Source organism: Salmo salar, chromosome ssa10 (assembly GCF_905237065.1).
Source record: "Salmo salar chromosome ssa10, Ssal_v3.1, whole genome shotgun sequence".
NCBI lineage: Eukaryota > Metazoa > Chordata > Actinopteri > Salmoniformes > Salmonidae > Salmo > Salmo salar.
Window position 1 is genome coordinate 96,137,853 of NC_059451.1, and position 18,858 is coordinate 96,156,710.

Genomic DNA, 18,858 nt, shown 5'->3' on the forward strand with positions numbered 1-18,858 from the left:
TATTCAATTTAGTGATCTTAGTTGAACTTTATGTATTTTTTTTAAAATCAAATACAAGATGTAGGGACATAAGTAGGCCTAATAGTTCTACATTTTAACGAAGTAGCTGCACAAGTATACAAAACATTTGACATGTGTTACAAAACAATACATCAGAAATGGATATTTGAACTTGAGGTGAATTTCAGTCATGTCATTTCCATCGGCTCCAACAGGTTCATTTGATCACTGCTGAGGCTCCTGGCTCGTTGTAGCAAAGGGTTTCTTCCAATCCAGTCACTCTGCAGAGAGAAAAAGAAATGGTCTTTGACATGCCTTTTTTACTAGGCTAGTTATTGATGAATACATTTTTTGGGGTTGAGTGATTTGAAAATTATTTTCAACTGCAAACAAAATGTTGAACCTTCTCCAACATACTGAGCCAATTGACACATTGTATTTCATAATTTTGTTAGAGGAAAATGTCATGTTGAGGGTTCTTGAATAGCTTTACCTTAAAATGCAATGTTTTATATATTAAGGATTTGATGTAGTTGTAAACAACTGGTTAGTGTCCACCCTGAGATCGGAGGCTTGGCACTCAGCATTAAGGAGACAGATTGGGGGTAAGGCCCTGCAATAGACTAGCGCCCTGTCCGGGGGGTGTACTTGTACATCAAACTGCCTCACGCTACAGCAACGGGAGATGGGCTCCGGCTCGCAGAAGCCAAGTCTCGCACAAGCATGTTTTATTTAAACCCCAAAAATTAACTCATGCATTTTTTGTGGTTGATTAATTCATTACATCAGTTTGGGCAGTCTACATTGTGGACCCTTCAGTAGAGCTGAGAACAATTTCACTCCTTATTCTCCTGGATCATTCCCATTCAGATCCAGCAGCTACATGCGCGAGGGGGTTGACTTCACAGCTGAAGCCAGAGAAGCAAAGCCTTCCTCTGTGATTGCACAGTGCCAAAGCCTGCAGAGGAGAAGAGAGAAGCACCTCACTATCATAACTCAATGCAGTTGGAAATTTGTTTAGCATGGGTGGAGAATAGTCAGAGTATGCAGAAAATTATGCGTAAGGGGGGCTGTGAAACACTTCATTAAGTAGATTCATGTTTAGTTGCGACAGTACATTTCTAGAGATACAACTGCTTAACTACTGTAAGTATCTAATTTAAAAACACACAAGGCATGATATTCAGTGACTCAGATAATGTATTATCTTTAGTAAGGTAATGAATGTAGATTAGTGATTAATCTGCTGTACAAAAGATACAACATGATCAGACTATGTTCATATTGATAACAAGCTGATGTATACAGAAATGCTTGATCCAGTTATACAGTTGTATTTGTGTGAAAGTTCAACAGGTGGAAATATCACTTCATTAAGCAGATGCACATTATTCATGTTTAGTTGATAATATTAACTTCAGTATCTCCAGCTGACAGACTGGATGCTCCAGTACAGCAGAGAGCAGCTTCACTCCTGAGACTCCTGGGTTATTGCAGCTGAGGTCCAGCTCTCTCAGGTGGGAGGGGTTTGACCTCAGATCCTTCCTCTGTAAGACCACAGTCTGATAGTCTGCAGATATAAAGAGATGGTATTATATCTATCAGCTTGAGTCATTGTAGAACACATACATATTTCATTAATTCATGTGGGTGTGTGGCATGAGCAGGCAGTGAACAACAATGTATTTTACACTGATAGTAAAATATCAAAACAGGCTTTTACATAAAAATATTTTGTGCCAAATATATTTTATGTAAAGGATGATATCTAGTGAAAAAAAACATTTTGGACAATATTCAAAACGGAAATGTTTACAATTAGTTTCCCTGCTCACTTCAGCGTTGCCAGTTTACAGCGTGGATCATCCAGTAGAGTAGAGAGCTGCATCACTCCTGAGTCTCCTGGTTTGTTGTTGCTGAGGTCCAGCTCTCAGGTGGGAGCCGGGGGTTGACCTCAGAGCTGCATCACTCCTGAGTCTCCTGGTTTGTTGTTGTGGATGAGGTCCAGCTCTCTGGTGGGAGCCGGGGGTTGACCTCAGAGCTGCATCACTCCTGAGTCTCCTGGTTTGTTGTTGCTGAGGTCCAGCTCTCTCAGGTGGGAGCCGGGGGTTGACCTCAGAGCTGAGAACAAAGCATAGCCTTTCTCTTCAACGTCACATCCTGATAGCCTGTAGATAGAGGAGAAAACCTGTTAACTGACACTGATCACATATTTCTAATCAGGTAATATTTTGTTTAAATACAGATGAAGAGTTCCTTTCCAAAATGCTATATACTTAGTGGTCAGTTTATTAGGTCCGGTCCATCTAGTACCGGGTCAGACCCCCCTTCGCCTACAGAACAGCCTAAATTCTTCTGGGCATGGAAAAGTTGCTCAATTGGTATCAAGGGACCTAATGTGTGCCAGACAAACATTCCCCACAACATTACACCCCTGCCACCAGCCTGTACCATTGACACCAGACAGGATGGGGCCATGGATTCATGCTGCTTATGCCAAATCCTAACTCTGCCATCAGCATGATGCAACAGGAACTGTGATTCATCAGACAAGGCAATGTTTTTCCACTTTTTAGCTGATAGGAGTGGAACCCGGTGTGGTCGTCTGCTGCAATAGCCCACCCGTGACAAAGACTGACGAGTTGTGGGTTCTGAGATGCCGTTCTGCACACCACTGTTGTACTGCTCCGTTATTTGCCTGTTTGTGGCTCGCCTGTTAACTTGCACAAGTCTTGCCATTCTCCTTTGACCTCTCATCAACGAGTTGCTTTCGCCCACAGGACTGCCGCTGACTGGATGTTTTGTTTGTTGCACCGTTCTCAATGCGTGAAAAACCAAGTAGGCCGGCCGTTTCTGAGATACTGGAACTGGCGTGCCTGACACTGACGATCATACCATGCTCAAAGTTGCTTAGGTTAATCGTTTTGCCCATTCTAACGTTCAACTGAACAGTAACTGGATGCCTGTCTGCCTGCTTTATATAGCAAGCCATGGCCACCTGGACTCACTGTCTGTAGGAGCGAACTGTTTTCGTGAATGGGGTGGTCTACCTACTGAATGTCTATCCATTTTCAGAAATGGTAAATAGCTTTTATTGTTTAAAGAACTTCTGAAAGGAGATGTCTGTTATTTCACTATCTAATCACGGCATGGGCTTGTTCAATTACAATTATTTCTTTGAAATCACTTGGTTACATTTCAGAGAGACAAAATCATGTTTATTTGCAAAACACAATATATGCGCCTCACTCTCAGAGAAATAAGTAGTACTGCTAGGTTTTACAGTCAAAGTTAACATAACTACATTTTTTAGAAAGAACTGTACACGTTTGTGACATCAACATTTTAAAACATGAATTAATACAGTAACATGAGTTCTGTATGTAAAATATTTACATTGGACATTTTAGTCATTTAGCAAATGCTCTTATCTAGAGCGACTTACAATTAGTGTATTCATCTTAAGATACGGTAGCTAGGTGAGACAACCACATCTCACAGTCAAATATACAGGGTATGAAGATTCCATTCCAGCTAAACAATAGATACATAGCGTTTACCCCCCCAAAAAACATTTTAATATACACCTCAAATGTATGAGAAAAAAAAATCTGAGAACAGTAATATTTTACACACAATTTAAGGTACCCATATTGCTGGAGAAAAAACACAAAATGTAAAAAAATATAGCGTTTTGGAAATATGCTCTTCAGATGCTAATATCTTAATAGTTATCATCTAATGGTTATTTGGTAACTCGACCAGGGACTCAACATAAAACCCATATGGTTCAGTTATCTTTATTGTTCACTTTGTAGATTATTCCTCAGTAGCTGTACAACATAACAATAAAAACTTGAATTAACTAAACCATATAGGTTTCTTGTTGAGTCCATTTAGAATGATGAGAGTAATTAGTATGTTTAATTCAGTGAGTCACATTATCTATCATTTCAATGTTGTATGTTGAGTTATTGCCATACACTCATCTTAGTTTCTCCAGTTTAAAGAGTGGATTATTTAGTACAGAAAAGAGAGGCTTCAAATTTGAGTCTCCTGAGAATTTCAGGTCCAGTTCTCTCAGGTGTGTAGGGTTTGATCTAAGAGCTGAACCCAGAGAAGCGAAGTCTTGCTCTGGGACACTACAGCTGCAGATAGAGAAAGATAATATCTTAATTCATTCTGTTTACATTGATCTGCATTATTCATTTATGGGATAGAATACTACACTCTTACAAGAAAAGGTGCTATCATAAAGGTTCTTCAGCTGTCCCCATAGGAGAACCCTTTAAATAACCCTTGGTTCCAGGTAGAACCCTTTTGGTTCAAAGTAGAAATATTTTAGGTTCCGTGTAGAACCACGTTTCTTCCTGGAACAAAAAAGGGTTCTCCTATGGGGACAGCCAAAGAAACCTTTTTTCTAAGAGTGCAGTTATTCTGACAATATCTGGAAAATAGAACATTGTGTTGACTTTAATTTCTAAGATGTGAGGGGCCTTGGTTGCGTTTCAAATTGTCAAAATAGAGTGCTACTACCAATCATTAAGATAACTTATGGCTTCACATCAGTTTCTCCAGTTTACAGCGTGGATCCTTCAGTGCAGCAGAGAACAGCTTCAGTCTAGAGTCTCGTGAGAAACCAGCCACATTCAGCTCTCTCAGGTGTGAGGGGTTTGACCTCAGCGCTGAGGCCAGATTAGAAAAGCCTTCCCCTTGATAATCAGAGTGATGGAGACAGAGTCTGCAGACTAAGAGAGAAGCTCTTCATTCACTACTACAGTAACATAATACATACAATGCCACAACTATTACGCTTGTTCTCACTCCACTCTAACTGCTACATATACTTTTATATTTTGGTCCTTCAGCAGAATGATAAAAAATGATAACATGTACCAGTAAAAGCAGAGTACAAGTGTAATAGTTGTGGTGTTGTACAGTATGTCCTACATAGCTGCATGTGCTTCTCAAATAAATTATCTCACTAGTACTAGTAACAGATGTTTACAGTACCATCTAAGGAACAATATGGCCAATATGTCAAATTTTACCTCAGTATCTCCAATTTACAGAGTGGATCTTCCAGTACAGCAGAGAGCTGCCTCACTCCTGATGAAGCCATTTCATAATTGTAGCGCAGGTCCAGCTCTCTCAGGTGTGAGGGGTTTGACTTTAGAGCTGAAGCCAGAGAACAGAAGCCTTCCTCTGTGACACCACAAGCTACCAGCCTGCAGACAGAGAAGCTTTTCTTTACCTCACTGTAAAACTGACATACTGGAATTGACCCCAAGCCTGTACGGTAAGTCCCTTTGGATAAAGCACCTGCTAAAATGGTGTATATTATTCATCATTAACACTACAACAACTGCAACTAAAACAAGGTGGATCTGGAAATATTGTTTATCATATCCACACCTCAGTGTTTCCAACTGACAGAGTGGATCATCCAGCACCACAGAGAGTTCCTTCACTCCTAATTTTACTTCTGAATTCCAGTCTAGATCCAGCTCTCTCAGGTGTGAGGGGTTTGACCTCAGAGTTGAAGCCAGAAAAGTACAGCCTTCCTGTGTCACACTACAGTGTGACAGCCTGCAAAGGAAGAGGGATTTCTTCACTACACGTTTAAAATAACGTTGGATAATTGTCCAAATATCTCAACTGAAAACATCTAAAGCCTAATATAACATGACACCGGAACAAGTATTATTGTTTTAGTTAGTGAGTTGTGACAGTATTTACCTAAGTCTCTCCAATTTACAATGTGGATCCTTCAGTACAGCTGAGAGCAGCTTCACTGCTGAGTCTCCTAAGGTGTTTTTGCTCAAGTCCAGCTCTCTCAGATGTGAGGGGTTTGACCTCAGAGCTAAAGCCAGAAAACAAAAGCCTTCTTCTTTGACAACATACCATGATAGACTGCAGAATAAGAGAAAAGCTTAAAAAAACATAAATATGAAAACAGTAGACTACTGTAACTCTTTGCCTAAAACAAAACTCAGGTATAACTCTACTCTAGCCAACCTGTTACCTGTCAAGCCTGCTCTCCCCCAGGTATAACTCTACTCTAGCCAACCTGTTACATGTCAAGCCTGCTCACCCCCAGGTATAACTCTACTGTAGCCAACCTGTTACCTGCCCAGCCTGCTCTCCCCCAGGTATAACTCTACTGTAGCCAACCTGTTACCTGTCCAGCCTGCTCTCCCCCAGGTATAACTCTACTGTAGCCAACCTGTTACCTGTCCAGCCTGCTCTCCCCCAGGTATAACTCTACTCTAGCCAACCTGTTACCTGTCAAGCCTGCTCTCCCCCAGGTATAACTCTACTGTAGCCAACCTGTTACCTGTCCAGCCTGCTCTCCCCCAGGTATAACTCTACTGTAGCCAACCTGTTACCTGTCCAGCCTGCTCTCCCCCAGGTATAACTCTACTGTAGCCAACCTGTTACCTGTCCAGCCTGCTCTCCCCCAGGTATAACTCTACTGTAGCCAACCTGTTTCCTGTCCAGCCTGCTCTCCCCCAGGTATAACTCTACCCTAGCCAACCTGTTACCTGTCCAGCCTGTTCTCCGCCAGGTATAACTCTACTGTAGCCAACCTGTTACCTGTCCAGCCTGCTCTCCCGCAGGTATAACTCTACTCTAGCCAACCTGTTACCTGCCCAGCCTGCTCTCCCCCAGGTATAACTCTACTCTAGCCAACCTGTTACCTGTCCAGCCTGCTCTCCCCCAGGTATAACTCTACCCTAGCCAACCTGTTACCTGTCCAGCCTGCTCTCCCCCAGGTATAACTCTACCCTAGCCAACCTGTTACCTGTCCAGCCTGCTCTCCCCCAGGTATAACTCTACCCTAGCCAACCTGTTACCTGTCCAGCCTGCTCTCCCCCAGGTATAACTCTACTCTAGCCAACCTGTTACCTGTCCAGCCTGCTCTCCCCCAGGTATAACTCTACCCTAGCCAACCTGTTACCTGTCCAGCCTGCTCTCCCCCAGGTATAACTCTACTGTAGCCAACCTGTTACCTGTCCAGCCTGCTCTCCCCCAGGTATAACTCTACTCTAGCCAACCTGTTACCTGTCCAGCCTGCTCTCCCCCAGGTATAACTCTACTCTAGCCAACCTGTTACCTGTCCAGCCTGCTCTCCCCCAGGTATAACTCTACTGTAGCCAACCTGTTACCTGCCCAGCCTGCTCTCCCCCAGGTATAACTCTACTGTAGCCAACCTGTTACCTGTCCAGCCTGCTCTCCCCCAGGTATAACTCTACCCTAGCCAACCTGTTACCTGTCCAGCCTGCTCTCCCCCAGGTATAACTCTACTCTAGCCAACCTGTTACCTGTCCAGCCTGCTCTCCCCCAGGTATAACTCTACCCTAGCCAACCTGTTACCTGCCCAGCCTGCTCTCCCCAGGTATAACTCTACTCTAGCCAACCTGTTACCTGTCCAGCCTGCTCTCCCCCAGGTATAACTCTACTGTAGCCAACCTGTTACCTGTCCAGCCTGCTCTCCCCAGGTATAACTCTACTCTAGCCAACCTGTTACCTGTCCAGCCTGCTCTCCCCCAGGTATAACTCTACCCTAGCCAACCTGTTACCTGTCCAGCCTGCTCTCCCCAGGTATAACTCTACTGTAACCAACCTGTTACCTGTCCAGCCTGCTCTCCCCCAGGTATAACTCTACTGTAGCCAACCTGTTACCTGTCCAGCCTGCTCTCCCCCAGGTATAACTCTACTGTAGCCAACCTGTTACCTGCCCAGCCTGCTCTCCCCCAGGTATAACTCTACCCTAGCCAACCTGTTACCTGTCCAGCCTGCTCTCCCCCAGGTATAACTCTACTCTAGCCAACCTGTTACCTGTCCAGCCTGCTCTCCCCCAGGCAAAAGACAACTGAGCACCTAAGTACTTTTTCCAGGAACTCCCTTCAACTAGGAATGTTCCATCATGATAGCCTCAAAACACATTCCTACCATAAATGCATAATTTCCCATGGACATATAACATCATAAACAACAGTTTTACATAAACACACGTCACCAACTTGTGCCATAACTTCTACTTTAAGTCACACAATACATATTCACTTCAGACAAACACACGAGGTAGGTTAAATGATATGACTATACTCTACCAACACTTCAAATCGTTATTCTGATAATATATTTCACATTGCTAGAGCATGTACGTTTAAAATTGGCAGCTTTATACAAAGTAAAAACATGGTTAACAAGTTCCATTTTTTTAGTAACTGGCTTGCACAACTAACACTCGACTTTGGCGCCTTACTTCAAAGTATTGTTGGCAAACGGAATGCGCTACTCAATCCAACATATTCTCTTTTGTTTCGGGATTCTTGGCTATACCTTGAAGAGATACAATAAAGAGTCTTTCTCCAACCAGTCATTTGTTTCAGTGTCATTGCTCTCCATTACAAAGGGAGTCATTTTAAAATTGACTGTGTCAAACATTATCATTATAAAACATAACATTGTGTTTACTTCAATACATACAGTACATATGAGCTTATATTCAAATGGTGAAAGGTGTGACCAATGTCATGATTATTATAAAATATCGGTTAAGAAAATATTCAGTTAAGCATATTCAGTTATCCCCTAGTGAAATCTGTCAAATAATTGTTTAAAGTGAACTTGGTTTAGCTTGGAGTTAAGTATTTGGAAGTACAGACCCCTGGTTATCTCCATTCTCACCTTAGTGTCTGCAGTTTACAGCATGGATCCTCCAGTACAGCCGAGAGAAGCTTCACTCCTGAGTCTCCTGGTTCATTGTCAGTCAGGTCCAGCTCTCTCAAGTGAGAAGGGTTTGACCTTAGAGCTGAAGCTAGAGAAGCACAGCTGTCCTCTGAGATTCTACAGCACGATAGCCTTGAGACAAAATAATATTTCAGCCCTGAAACTTTTCAACATAAAATACGTTTCTAATTCCATTCATATTCAAAGCTATTTAATTAACAACTACAAAAAAGCAAATGTAACACTTTTTTGGACCAAATAAACAGTGGATAAAAAAAGAGAAAGAAAAGTTAGGGGAAAATGTCCTCTAAATTCCACACTCACCTCAGTGTCTGCAGTTTACAGTGTGGATTCTCCAGTACAGTAGAGAGCAGCTTCACTCCTGAGTTTCCTGGGTTATTCCCACTCAAATCCAGCTCTCTTAAATGTGAGGGGTTAGATGTCAGAGCTGATGCCAGAGAAGTACAGCTTTTCTCTGTGATTCTACAGTTTGACAACCTGTGGTAAGAGAAACAGCCGCTTGTCTATTGGACCATTTGAACACATTGCAGAACATATTAAGAGGCTTGGCGGGGGGCATGATGTTACAGCCAGTACCCGTCTAAACACCAGCTTATTGAACATGATCTATGCAGTAGGTACATTTCTATATGACATCTGTTTAGTATGATACTGTCTCTAGTACAACACGTTTAGATAATATTAATTCAAATAAGATACAAACATATCAATGAAAATGTTAAAATGTTTTACATCAATTAACATTAGTTTAGTTTGTTATGACCGTATTCACCTCAGTGTCTTCAGTTTACAGTGAGAATCCTCCAGTACAGTAGAGAGTAGCTTCATTCCTGAGACTCCTGGGTTATTGTAGCTCAGGTCCAGCTCTCTCAGGTGAGAAGGGTTTGACTTCAGAGTTAAAGTCAGAGAAGCACAATCTTTGTTTGTGAAATCACAGTTTGACAGCCTACACAGAGAGAACAGATCAATCACTCTCTCACTGTAAACCGAGATGTATAAATCTGTGAAATTACCGCAGCAAATTATTCAATATTGTATATTATATTAATAGGTTAGACCATGACAGTAACCCAATGTATCATAGAGTGTGTCATGTAACCTATTGAAAGTATCAATGACTATATGATCAGCATTAAAACAATGGTTTGAGAATGATATATATTTTTTAATTTACACTGACCTCAGTGTCTCCAGTTTACAGTGTGGATCCTCAAGTACAGAAGATAGCAGCTTCACTCCTAAGTCTCCTGGGTTATTGTAGCTCAGATCCAGCTCTCTCAGATGAGCAGGGTTTGATCTCAGAGCTGAGGCCAGAGAAGCACAGCCTTCCTTTGTGACTCCACAGGCTGACAGGCTGCAGAGAGAAAATCTCTTCACTCTTTACACTCAATACATTGCCACACTAATTTGATTCCTCCATGGCAAAAGTGGCCAGTGAAAAAAACTCCTAACTTGTTTAGATTCCTTTTGAATAACAAATCAGATTTTTCACACCCCAAAAAAACAATGATGAAAGGTTTTGTGAATACAGGCCCAGACATCTCTCAGGGAAAGTAGCCTACCGCAATGTCTCCAGTTTACATAGCGGATTATCCAGGCCTGTAGAGAGCAGCTCCACTCCGGAATCCTGGAGGTCATTGTCACTCAGGTCCAGCTTTATCAGACTAGAGGAGCTTGAGCAGAGAGCTGAGGCAAGGGCTCCACAGGACATCACTGAGAGGCTACACTTATTTAACCTTTAATTGGAGTAAAAAAAGTATAAAAGTCATTCATCCCCACTAGCTTTGCTATCTCATGAAACTGGGAAATGCCGGTAGAGAGGATTCATTTGAATGAAGGAGCATGACTGGCTTATGTCTGCTTGCATTACACAGGGATAGTACTTACAGAGCTGTTTTGGATGCCTTAACCACTGGCAGCAGCCTCAGAAGAGCCTCATCTGATCCACTAAATTGTTTCAAGTCAAATACACCCAGCTCCTCTGCTGAAGTCAGCAACACAAAGGCCAGAGCTGACCAGTGTGCAGGTGAGAGTTTGGCTCCTGAGACATTTCCTGAGCACAGGTAGCTCTGAATCTCCTGCACTAGGGTTGGGTCATTCATCTCATTTAGACAGTGAAACAGATTGATGCATTTCTCTGAAGAGGCATTCTCTCGGATCTTCTTCTTGATGTAATCAATTATTTTCTTGTTGACCTCAACTGTTTCCATGTCAATCTTTGAGCTACCTCCTGTCCATTTCAGTAGGCCTCGACAGATAGTCTGATTTGATGGCAGTGAGAGGCCAAGAAGGAAGCGGAGGAAAAGATCCAGGTGGCCATTCTCACTCTGTAGTGCCTTATCCACTGCATCCTGATAGAAGTGAATTGCAGGCATTATTTTGACTCGCCTCTTCAGATTCTTGGGGATGGACTGCCGATCGTTTTTTGTTGTGTTGAAGTCATCGTTGAAAGAGAGAAAACTATAAAAAGCAGCAAGACATTCATGGATGCTCAGATGCACAAAGCAATAAACCTTCCCTTGATGCAGCCCAAGCTCCTCCCTGAAGACATCGGTGCACACTCCAGAGTACACAGATGCCTCTCTGACATCAATGCCACACTGTCAGGTCCTCTTCATAGAAGATCAGGTTGCCTGTTTCCAGCTGCTCATACGCCAGTTTTCCCAGTGACAGAATTCTCTCTTTATCCCAGTGGGGATCAATGACATTGTTGCCATGATATTTCAGATTCTTCTGTTTTATCTGGAACATTATGAAGTGCATGTACATTTTTGACAGAGTTTTGGGGATCTCTCCACTCTCTGCTCCAGCCAACAATCTTTGTAGAACAGTGGCTGAAATCCAACAGAACACTGGTATGTGGCACATGATGTGGAGGCTCCTTGATGACTTCAAGTGTGTGATGATTTTGTTGGCCAGGGTCACATCGCTAATTCTTTTCCTGAAGTACTCCTCCTTCTGTGGGTCATTGAACCCTCGTACCTCTGTCACCTGGTCCACATACTCAGGAGGGATCTGATTGGCTGCCGCTGGTCGGGAGGTTATCCAGAGGAGAGCAGACGGAAGCAGATTCCCCTTGATGAGGTTTGTTAGAAGCACGTCCACTGAGGTTGACTCTGTGACATCAAAACAGCTCTCATTGTTCTGGAAGTCTAGAGGGAGTCGAAACTCATACAAACCGTCCAAGACAAACAAAGCATTGCACTTGTCAGAGATGGACATTCCTGATTCTTTTGTCTCCATGAAAAAATTATTGAGGAGGTTCATCAAACTGTGTTTTTCTCCCTTCATCAAATTCAGCTCCTGGAAAGTAAGAGGAAACATGAAGTGGGTGTCCTGATTTGCTTTTCCTTCAGCCCAGTCCAGAATGAACTTTTGCACAGAGATCGTTTTTCCAATGCCAGCGACTCCCTTTGTCAGCACAGTTCTGATAGGTTTGTCTTGTCCAGGTAAGGGTTTGAAGATGTCGTTGCATTTGATTGCCATCTCTTGCTCTACTGGTCTCCTGGATGCTGTCTCAATCTGTCTCACCTCATGTTCTTTGTTGACTTCTCCACTTCCGCCCTCTGTGACGTAGAGCTCTGTGTAGATCTTGTTTAAGATTGTAGGATTCCCCTGCTTAGCAATTCCTTCAAAGACACGCTCACACTTTTTTCTCAGGTTGGATTTGAGGTTATGTTGGCACCTATCATGACGCTCGTCTGAATGGAAATGCAAGGATGTTTAAGATATCATTAAATCACATACTATTTGTAAATAATGATTGATATGAAAAGAAATAGGACCGTGATCAACAATTGAGTGTTTGGCAGAGCTCTTACATTTCTCAAGTGTATCAGCAAGTTCCTTCTGGTTCATGTTCCTCAGGATGTGCAGTGTGATATTCAGAGTCTCCGCTCTGGCTCTGCTCTCCTGATGTTCAGCATCCACCACTTCCTGATCTTCCTCCTGACTGTCAAAGCTGTCTGGGTAATCTGGAGTCAGAAGCCTCTTCCACCTCTTCAGCTCACTTTTCACAAAACTGATGATATGTTGCTCAAGCAACTGGAATTAAAGGAATACAGTTAAAACCTTGAATAAGGTGCAATCTGCAATATGTCTAGATGTTCAATGGTAATATGAAATGCAGTATACCTTGAATATGGAGGAGAGGTCTGTTAGCTGACTCTGGGTAGACTGATCATTGAGGGTCTCTGACTTTGAAATGTCCTGTTGGTCTCTGTGGACATAATGTGAGATAGGCGGTGAATAGATGGAGAGAGCTCACACCTAAACAGTCTAAAACAGGGTTCTCCAACTGGTGGGGTTCCCCAACTGGTGGGGTTCCCCAACTGATTTTATTTGCCCCCAAAGTTATCTGATAAAAAATAAGTTTAATAGATTTTTTTTTTTTTTTATAAGATTTTTATTGTTGGACATAGAAGACTGTAAAAACACCAGCAAATCAGCTCCAAGTGATTTTAATTTTGGAAATCTGTTCCAAAGTATTCCCATGCATAATAGGGATATATGTGATCGTATACAAATGTAAGCAAGGTATACATATTTTATATCGGTTTGGGCTTCTTGCTGTCAATTTGCAGTGTACAAATGATTTGTAATTATCTTTTGGCCTCCTGACCATTCGCTCAAGGAAAAAGAAAAAAGTCCTGCGGCTGAATGTTGTTGAGGATCCCTGGTGTAAAATGTTTACATTACAATGCAAAAATACTAATATATTGAAGAGTGTAATGAGCTTTTAAACCAAAAAAGTGCATGTTAATGAGAAAAAGACAGCCAGAAATAAGTTAATCTTTTAGTATAGCTAGAACGTTCTAACCTGTCTCCTTCTCTGAAGTTGATTGTCCCATGGACCCATCACTCTTCGTAGACACACAGCTGGGCAGAGGTGAGTCTGGTTTCTCCTGCTGGACCCTGTCAAAATGCACGTTGCTATTTTCTAATCATGTTGAGAACTACAGGGAAAAAACAAAGACCACTTGTTGCTTTACCTTTGTTCTGTAAGGAGGACATCCTCTCTGAAGTTGATTGGCTGTCCCATGGACCCATCACTCTTCATAGACACACAGCTGGGTTCAGGAGTCACTGGTCTCTGCTGATGGACCCTGCTAATTTAAAATACATACAGCAACCACATGAAGAAACACAATACACAAGATGGAGGCTTCAACACAGCGCCCCCTATCAGTCAACTAGTCCAATATTATTCATAATGATCTGAGAGAGTAAACTGATTATATATCAGCCCTCCTACTCAGATTCTTTGTGAATACAGCCCTGGTCCAGGTATCAACTCAGTCTTGTCCTTCCACATAGCTCTAAACAGGCCACTGCCCACTCTCCTCACACATGTCACATTTATGAACTCAACAGGATGCATTTACCTATTCAAACTTTAATAGTATACTTTTTTATTGTCATCAATATACAATATTCACAAATTACATTCAAAGTAATTTTTTTCTTCGCTTTTTGTAAAGAATGTAGGTATTGCACATGATTCCACATTTACAGTTGGCAGAACAATTACATTACATTTTAGGGAAAAATATGTTCTCGCTATCATTACATTATATAATTATCTGGTTAAAATATCAAAAAACATTGATATATATGTCATAGTTTACTGATCCTCTTGTTCAGATTGTGTTGGAAGAAAGATACCGGGTCATCAGAATCAAAACCAGTCTCAAACTCAGGCTTTTTTCTGAGGGCTAGGACAGAGACCAGTATAGCCAAAATGGCAGTCAGGCCCCATATCTGATAGTGGCTGCCTGAGTCAGGGTCCGGAAACTGGAAACTGTGGAGCAAGCCAGCAATTCCAGTCGCGCTGTAGGATGAGTGGTCTACCTCTCTAGTGAAGAACTCCAGGGGGACAGTGAACACAGCGCTGACCTCGGCTGGGTTTGGGCGAGGAAAGAACGAGGCCTCAATGAACCCCACCACTGGAGTCACCAACAGACCACTCTACAGAGTAGAGAGGAGGGAGAGAGAAGAGGCGAGGGGAATGAAGGGGAGAAGAGAAAATATGTGGAAGAGAGGGGGGAGAGGAGAAAGTATGAATATCTCTGACTAGAAGTATGACCTATAATCTATTGACAATATCTAATTACAAAATATACTGTACTATACCAGGCAGGGTTCTCCAACTTCAGTCATGGAGTTACTTGGAGTGCAGGATTTTTATCCAACCCGATTCAACAAAACACCTGATTCAGCTAATTATGATCCAATTCTGCTAATTAAAAAAAATAAATTGTTCTCCAGGACCTGAATCCTGTTGAATCCTGTTACACCATGATAGTGGGAGTGTTGAGAAATCCTCAGCGTCTGCTTTGAAACGTTTTATCTTTGTCCACGTAAAAGCAACCTCTCCCCATGTGTACCTTGTTCATAATGGGGAAGAGTGTGCAGACCACGTCCACCTGGTCAGGAGGAAGGCCTATCTCCTCCTCTGCCTCTCTCAGAGCCGTGTCCACGTCATCCCTGTCCCTCGGGTCCCTCTTCCCACCTGGGAAACACACCTCGCCTGCGTTGGTCCTCAGCTGCAGCACAGAGAGAAAGAGACAAAGAGCGAGTATTACAGCATTCCATTTTGTTTTCTTGTGTAAAGGACATCACGCTGCTTGATTAGCGAGTACCACTTCCTCCCAAGTCGGCCCATACCTGGCGCAAACCCAGGACGTCTGCCTTGCTAGCACATGCGAGTGTCCTCCTGAAGTGTCAGGCCCCAATTTGCATACCACCCCAACAGATCCACAGATGACGCAATCTCTATTGCAATCCACACGGCCCTTTCACACCTGGACAAGAGGATGCAACTGCACCTATATGAGAATGCTGTTCATTGACTACAGCTCAGCATTCAACACCATAGTGCCCTCCATGCTCAACACTAAGCTAAGGACCCTGGGACTGAACATCTCCCTCTGCAACTGGATCCTGGACTTCCTGATGGGCTGCCCCCAAGTGGTGAGAGTAGGCAACATCCGCCATGCTGACCCTCAACACGGGGACACTTCAGGGGTGCGTGCTCAGTCACCTTCTGTACTTGTTCACGCACAACTCCAACACCATCATTAAGTTTGCAGACGACACGATGGTGGTAGGACTGATCACTGACGACAATGAGACAACCTATAGGGAGGAGGTGATCGTGGACTACAGGAAACGGAGAAGCGAGCACACCTCCATTCACATCGAGGGGGCTGTAGTGGAGTGGGTCGAGAGCTTCAATCTCCTTGGTGTCCACATCACTAAGGAACTATCATGGTCCACACACGCCAACAAAGTTGTGAAGAGGGCACGACAATGCCTCTACCACCTCAGAGGCAGAAAATATTTCCTAAAAAAGTTCTACAGCTTCACCATTGAGAGCATCTTGACTGGCTGCATCACCGCTTGGTATGGCAACTGCTTGGCATCCGACCGCAAGGCGCTACAGAGGGTAGTGCGTACGGCCATCCAGGACCTCTATACCAGGTGGTGTCAGAGGAAGGCCCTACAATGTTTCTATCTTCAGCCACCTGTGTATTGCCAAGTTATCGTTACTCATTGTGTATTTATTATTACCCGTTTTACTTTTCATTTCACTGCAAGGCTGGGAAAGGCCGTAAGTAAGCATTTCACTGGCAGTCTACAAATATGGCAAATAACATTTGATGTGATTCTTACCAGTCTGCGCCACATGAAAAGCTAGCTATTCGCTAGGGCAAATGGGGACACTTCAAACTGAGTTATGATGGGCATTTCGAGTAATTTCGTTGAGCTGGCTAATTTGGCTCGAAAAACAAATCTTCATTGAAAATGCTTAAAAATAAACCTAGAACCATGAAAATGTTGCTAATCTCCAATGTAAAGCCCGAAAGGTTGGCTACCATTGTGTCAGATCTTGAAATGCACGTTCAATTTTTTTAATTTTTTTTACCTGGCCAAATTATTTGGATGGCCTGCACTGAAGAAAATTTTTTATCAACGTGGACTAGATTGACCCGCTCTCCCCACTATTTATTGTTTCTGCTGTAAGGATTCACACTCTTTAGAGAATCATTTTGTAATTTCACAGCAGAAAAACGTTGTTTTGATCTCAAAAAGCAGTACCAGCAGTATGCAAATCAGGTAGCCAAATGAACGGCTCTATCATCGATGCGATTCGTTCACCAAAAAGATCCGTTCAGAAAGAGCGACTGATCACAACTGAGGAGTAAATTTCACACATCCCAATGTGCTAGATTTGCACACAGTGCAGTGCACACTCACGCCTGCTAACGCACAAATATCAAAGGCTGTTTATAAATACAGTGGACAATTTCACACATTTGGATGTAACACTGTCATGCTTTACTTTTGTATTAATGGTTTCAATGTTCATAACACAAATTTTGTACGTTCAATGGCAAAACTGTAGGCCTAAGAATCGATGACATAATAGTTAAGGTAAACTAGTTAAACTAGGGAGTAAGGGAGAGCCATATTACTGACCTCTTGGGAACGTAGAGTCATCAGTGTGTGGACCTCTCCGTCCCTCACAAACAGCGGTATCAACACGGAGGCTTTGGGCAGGACCGGCAAGTAGGAGAATCTGCTCCCGACTTCATATTGCTTCAATATGGCAGCTGTCTTTTCTTTTAGGTCCATCCTGAAGGTCAACAACGTAGCCAAACAGAGGCAAAGACCTCACAGTGAAACATACCAGTAGCCTACCTTGCTTTTGTTATAAAATATAGCGAGTTTGTTATAGATGTACAGGAGAAAAGCTTCAGAATGCTATAATCCTGCTGCCGACCTGTCACTACTATCCCAATATTAAATATTTTCTTCGGACAGGCATCTGCTGTGCAAAAACAATCGTTGTTGCTACAATGCTTCCACTTGACATTAGGCTACAGTATTTGCATGTGTATTGCGGAAGCGAGTCCCTTCAGGAAAAAGAAAATCTAGGGCAACTCCATCTAGTGGGGAACCAGAAACCAACATCTTGGAAAATGATAACGCTCTATGTTTTGCACGGACATGTTGAACAGTTGTGACTCAAATTATTACATAAAATAACTGCCATGAAATTAATAATCTACCAACCCATTTTCAAGTCAATCCATAATTGAAAAAGGCACTCGCACAGCTGAGCTATCGTGTTGTAGGTGAATGGTAACAATGAGATAACATAAGAAAAAAGAAACCTGCACACTTACCTTGCTAGAGGCACAGTTTTTATGAAGTTCATGCGCCGCGGGAAGTAGTTTGGGGAGGGTGCTGCGATCCGGAAAAAAAAAATGTACCTGTGCTGAAGATGTCTATATTGATCCTCTAATACATGACGAGTAAAGGCCCAGTGCACTACTTTTGTGTGTTTGTTTTTTTACTAAATGTATTTGCGTGTTCATCAGCATTTGTAAATTGAGTCTGGTAGGGTGCCTTGCAAAAGTATTCACCCCCTTGGCATTTTTCCTATTTTGTTGCATTACAACCTGTAATTTAAATAGATTTTTATTTGGATTTCATGTAATGGACATACACAAAATAGTCCAAATTGGTGAAGTGAAATTAAAAAAATTACTTGTTTCAATGAAATCAAAACAGAAAAGTGGTGCGTGCATATGTATTCACCCCTTTGCTATGAAGTCCCTAAATAAGATCTGGTGCAACCAATTACCTTCAGAAATCACATAATTAGTTAAAGTCCACCTGTGTGCAATCTAAGTGTCACATAATCCCAGTATATACATGCCTGTTCTGAAAGGCCCCAGAGTCTGTAACACCATTAAGCAAGGGGCACTATGAAGACCAAGGAGCTCGCCAAACAGGTCAGGGACAAAGTTGTGGACAAGTACAGATCAGGGTTGGGTTATAAAAAATATCTGAAACTTTGAACATCCCACGGAGCACCTTTAAATCCATTATTAAAAAAATGGAAAGAATATGTCACCACAACAAACCTGCCAAGAGATGGCTGCCCACCAAAACTCACAGACCAGGTAAGGAGGGCATTAATCAGAGAGGCAACAAAGAAACGATAATCCTGAAGGAGCTGCAAAGCTCCACAGCGGAGATTGGAGTATCTGTCCATAGGACCACTTTAAGCCATACACTCCACAGAGC

At 42.6% G+C, this 18,858-nt stretch overlaps 1 protein-coding gene and 1 pseudogene across 1 annotated transcript; both read right to left on the bottom strand.

Annotated features, from left to right (window-relative positions):
* Positions 1–20: 20 nt before the first annotated feature.
* On the bottom strand, positions 21–14,118 carry LOC106561333 (NACHT, LRR and PYD domains-containing protein 12-like; annotated as a pseudogene).
* A 19-nt stretch (positions 14,119–14,137) lies between these two features.
* LOC123724484 (peroxisomal coenzyme A diphosphatase NUDT7) lies at positions 14,138–17,674 on the bottom strand. Its single transcript, XM_045688262.1, has 3 exons — positions 17,242–17,674; positions 15,147–15,305; positions 14,138–14,727 (listed from the first exon to the last, which is right to left on the bottom strand). The coding sequence occupies exons 1-3, from the start codon at positions 17,395–17,397 to the stop codon at positions 14,377–14,379; spliced, it is 666 nt and encodes a 221-aa protein (XP_045544218.1). The 5' UTR covers positions 17,398–17,674; the 3' UTR covers positions 14,138–14,376.
* Positions 17,675–18,858: the final 1,184 nt, after the last annotated feature.

Bases quoted from the DNA above. Each gene is read 5' to 3' on its own strand.
- LOC123724484 (XM_045688262.1), bottom strand. From the start codon at position 17,397: ATGGACCTAAAAGAAAAGACAGCTGCCATATTGAAGCAATATGAAGTC. The intron at 15,306-17,241 runs GTCAGTAATATG...TCTGTGCTGCAG, and splicing joins TGACTCTACGTTCCCAAGAG to CTGAGGACCAACGCAGGCGA. The intron at 14,728-15,146 runs GTACACATGGGG...TCTACTCTGTAG, and splicing joins TCTTCCCCATTATGAACAAG to AGTGGTCTGTTGGTGACTCC.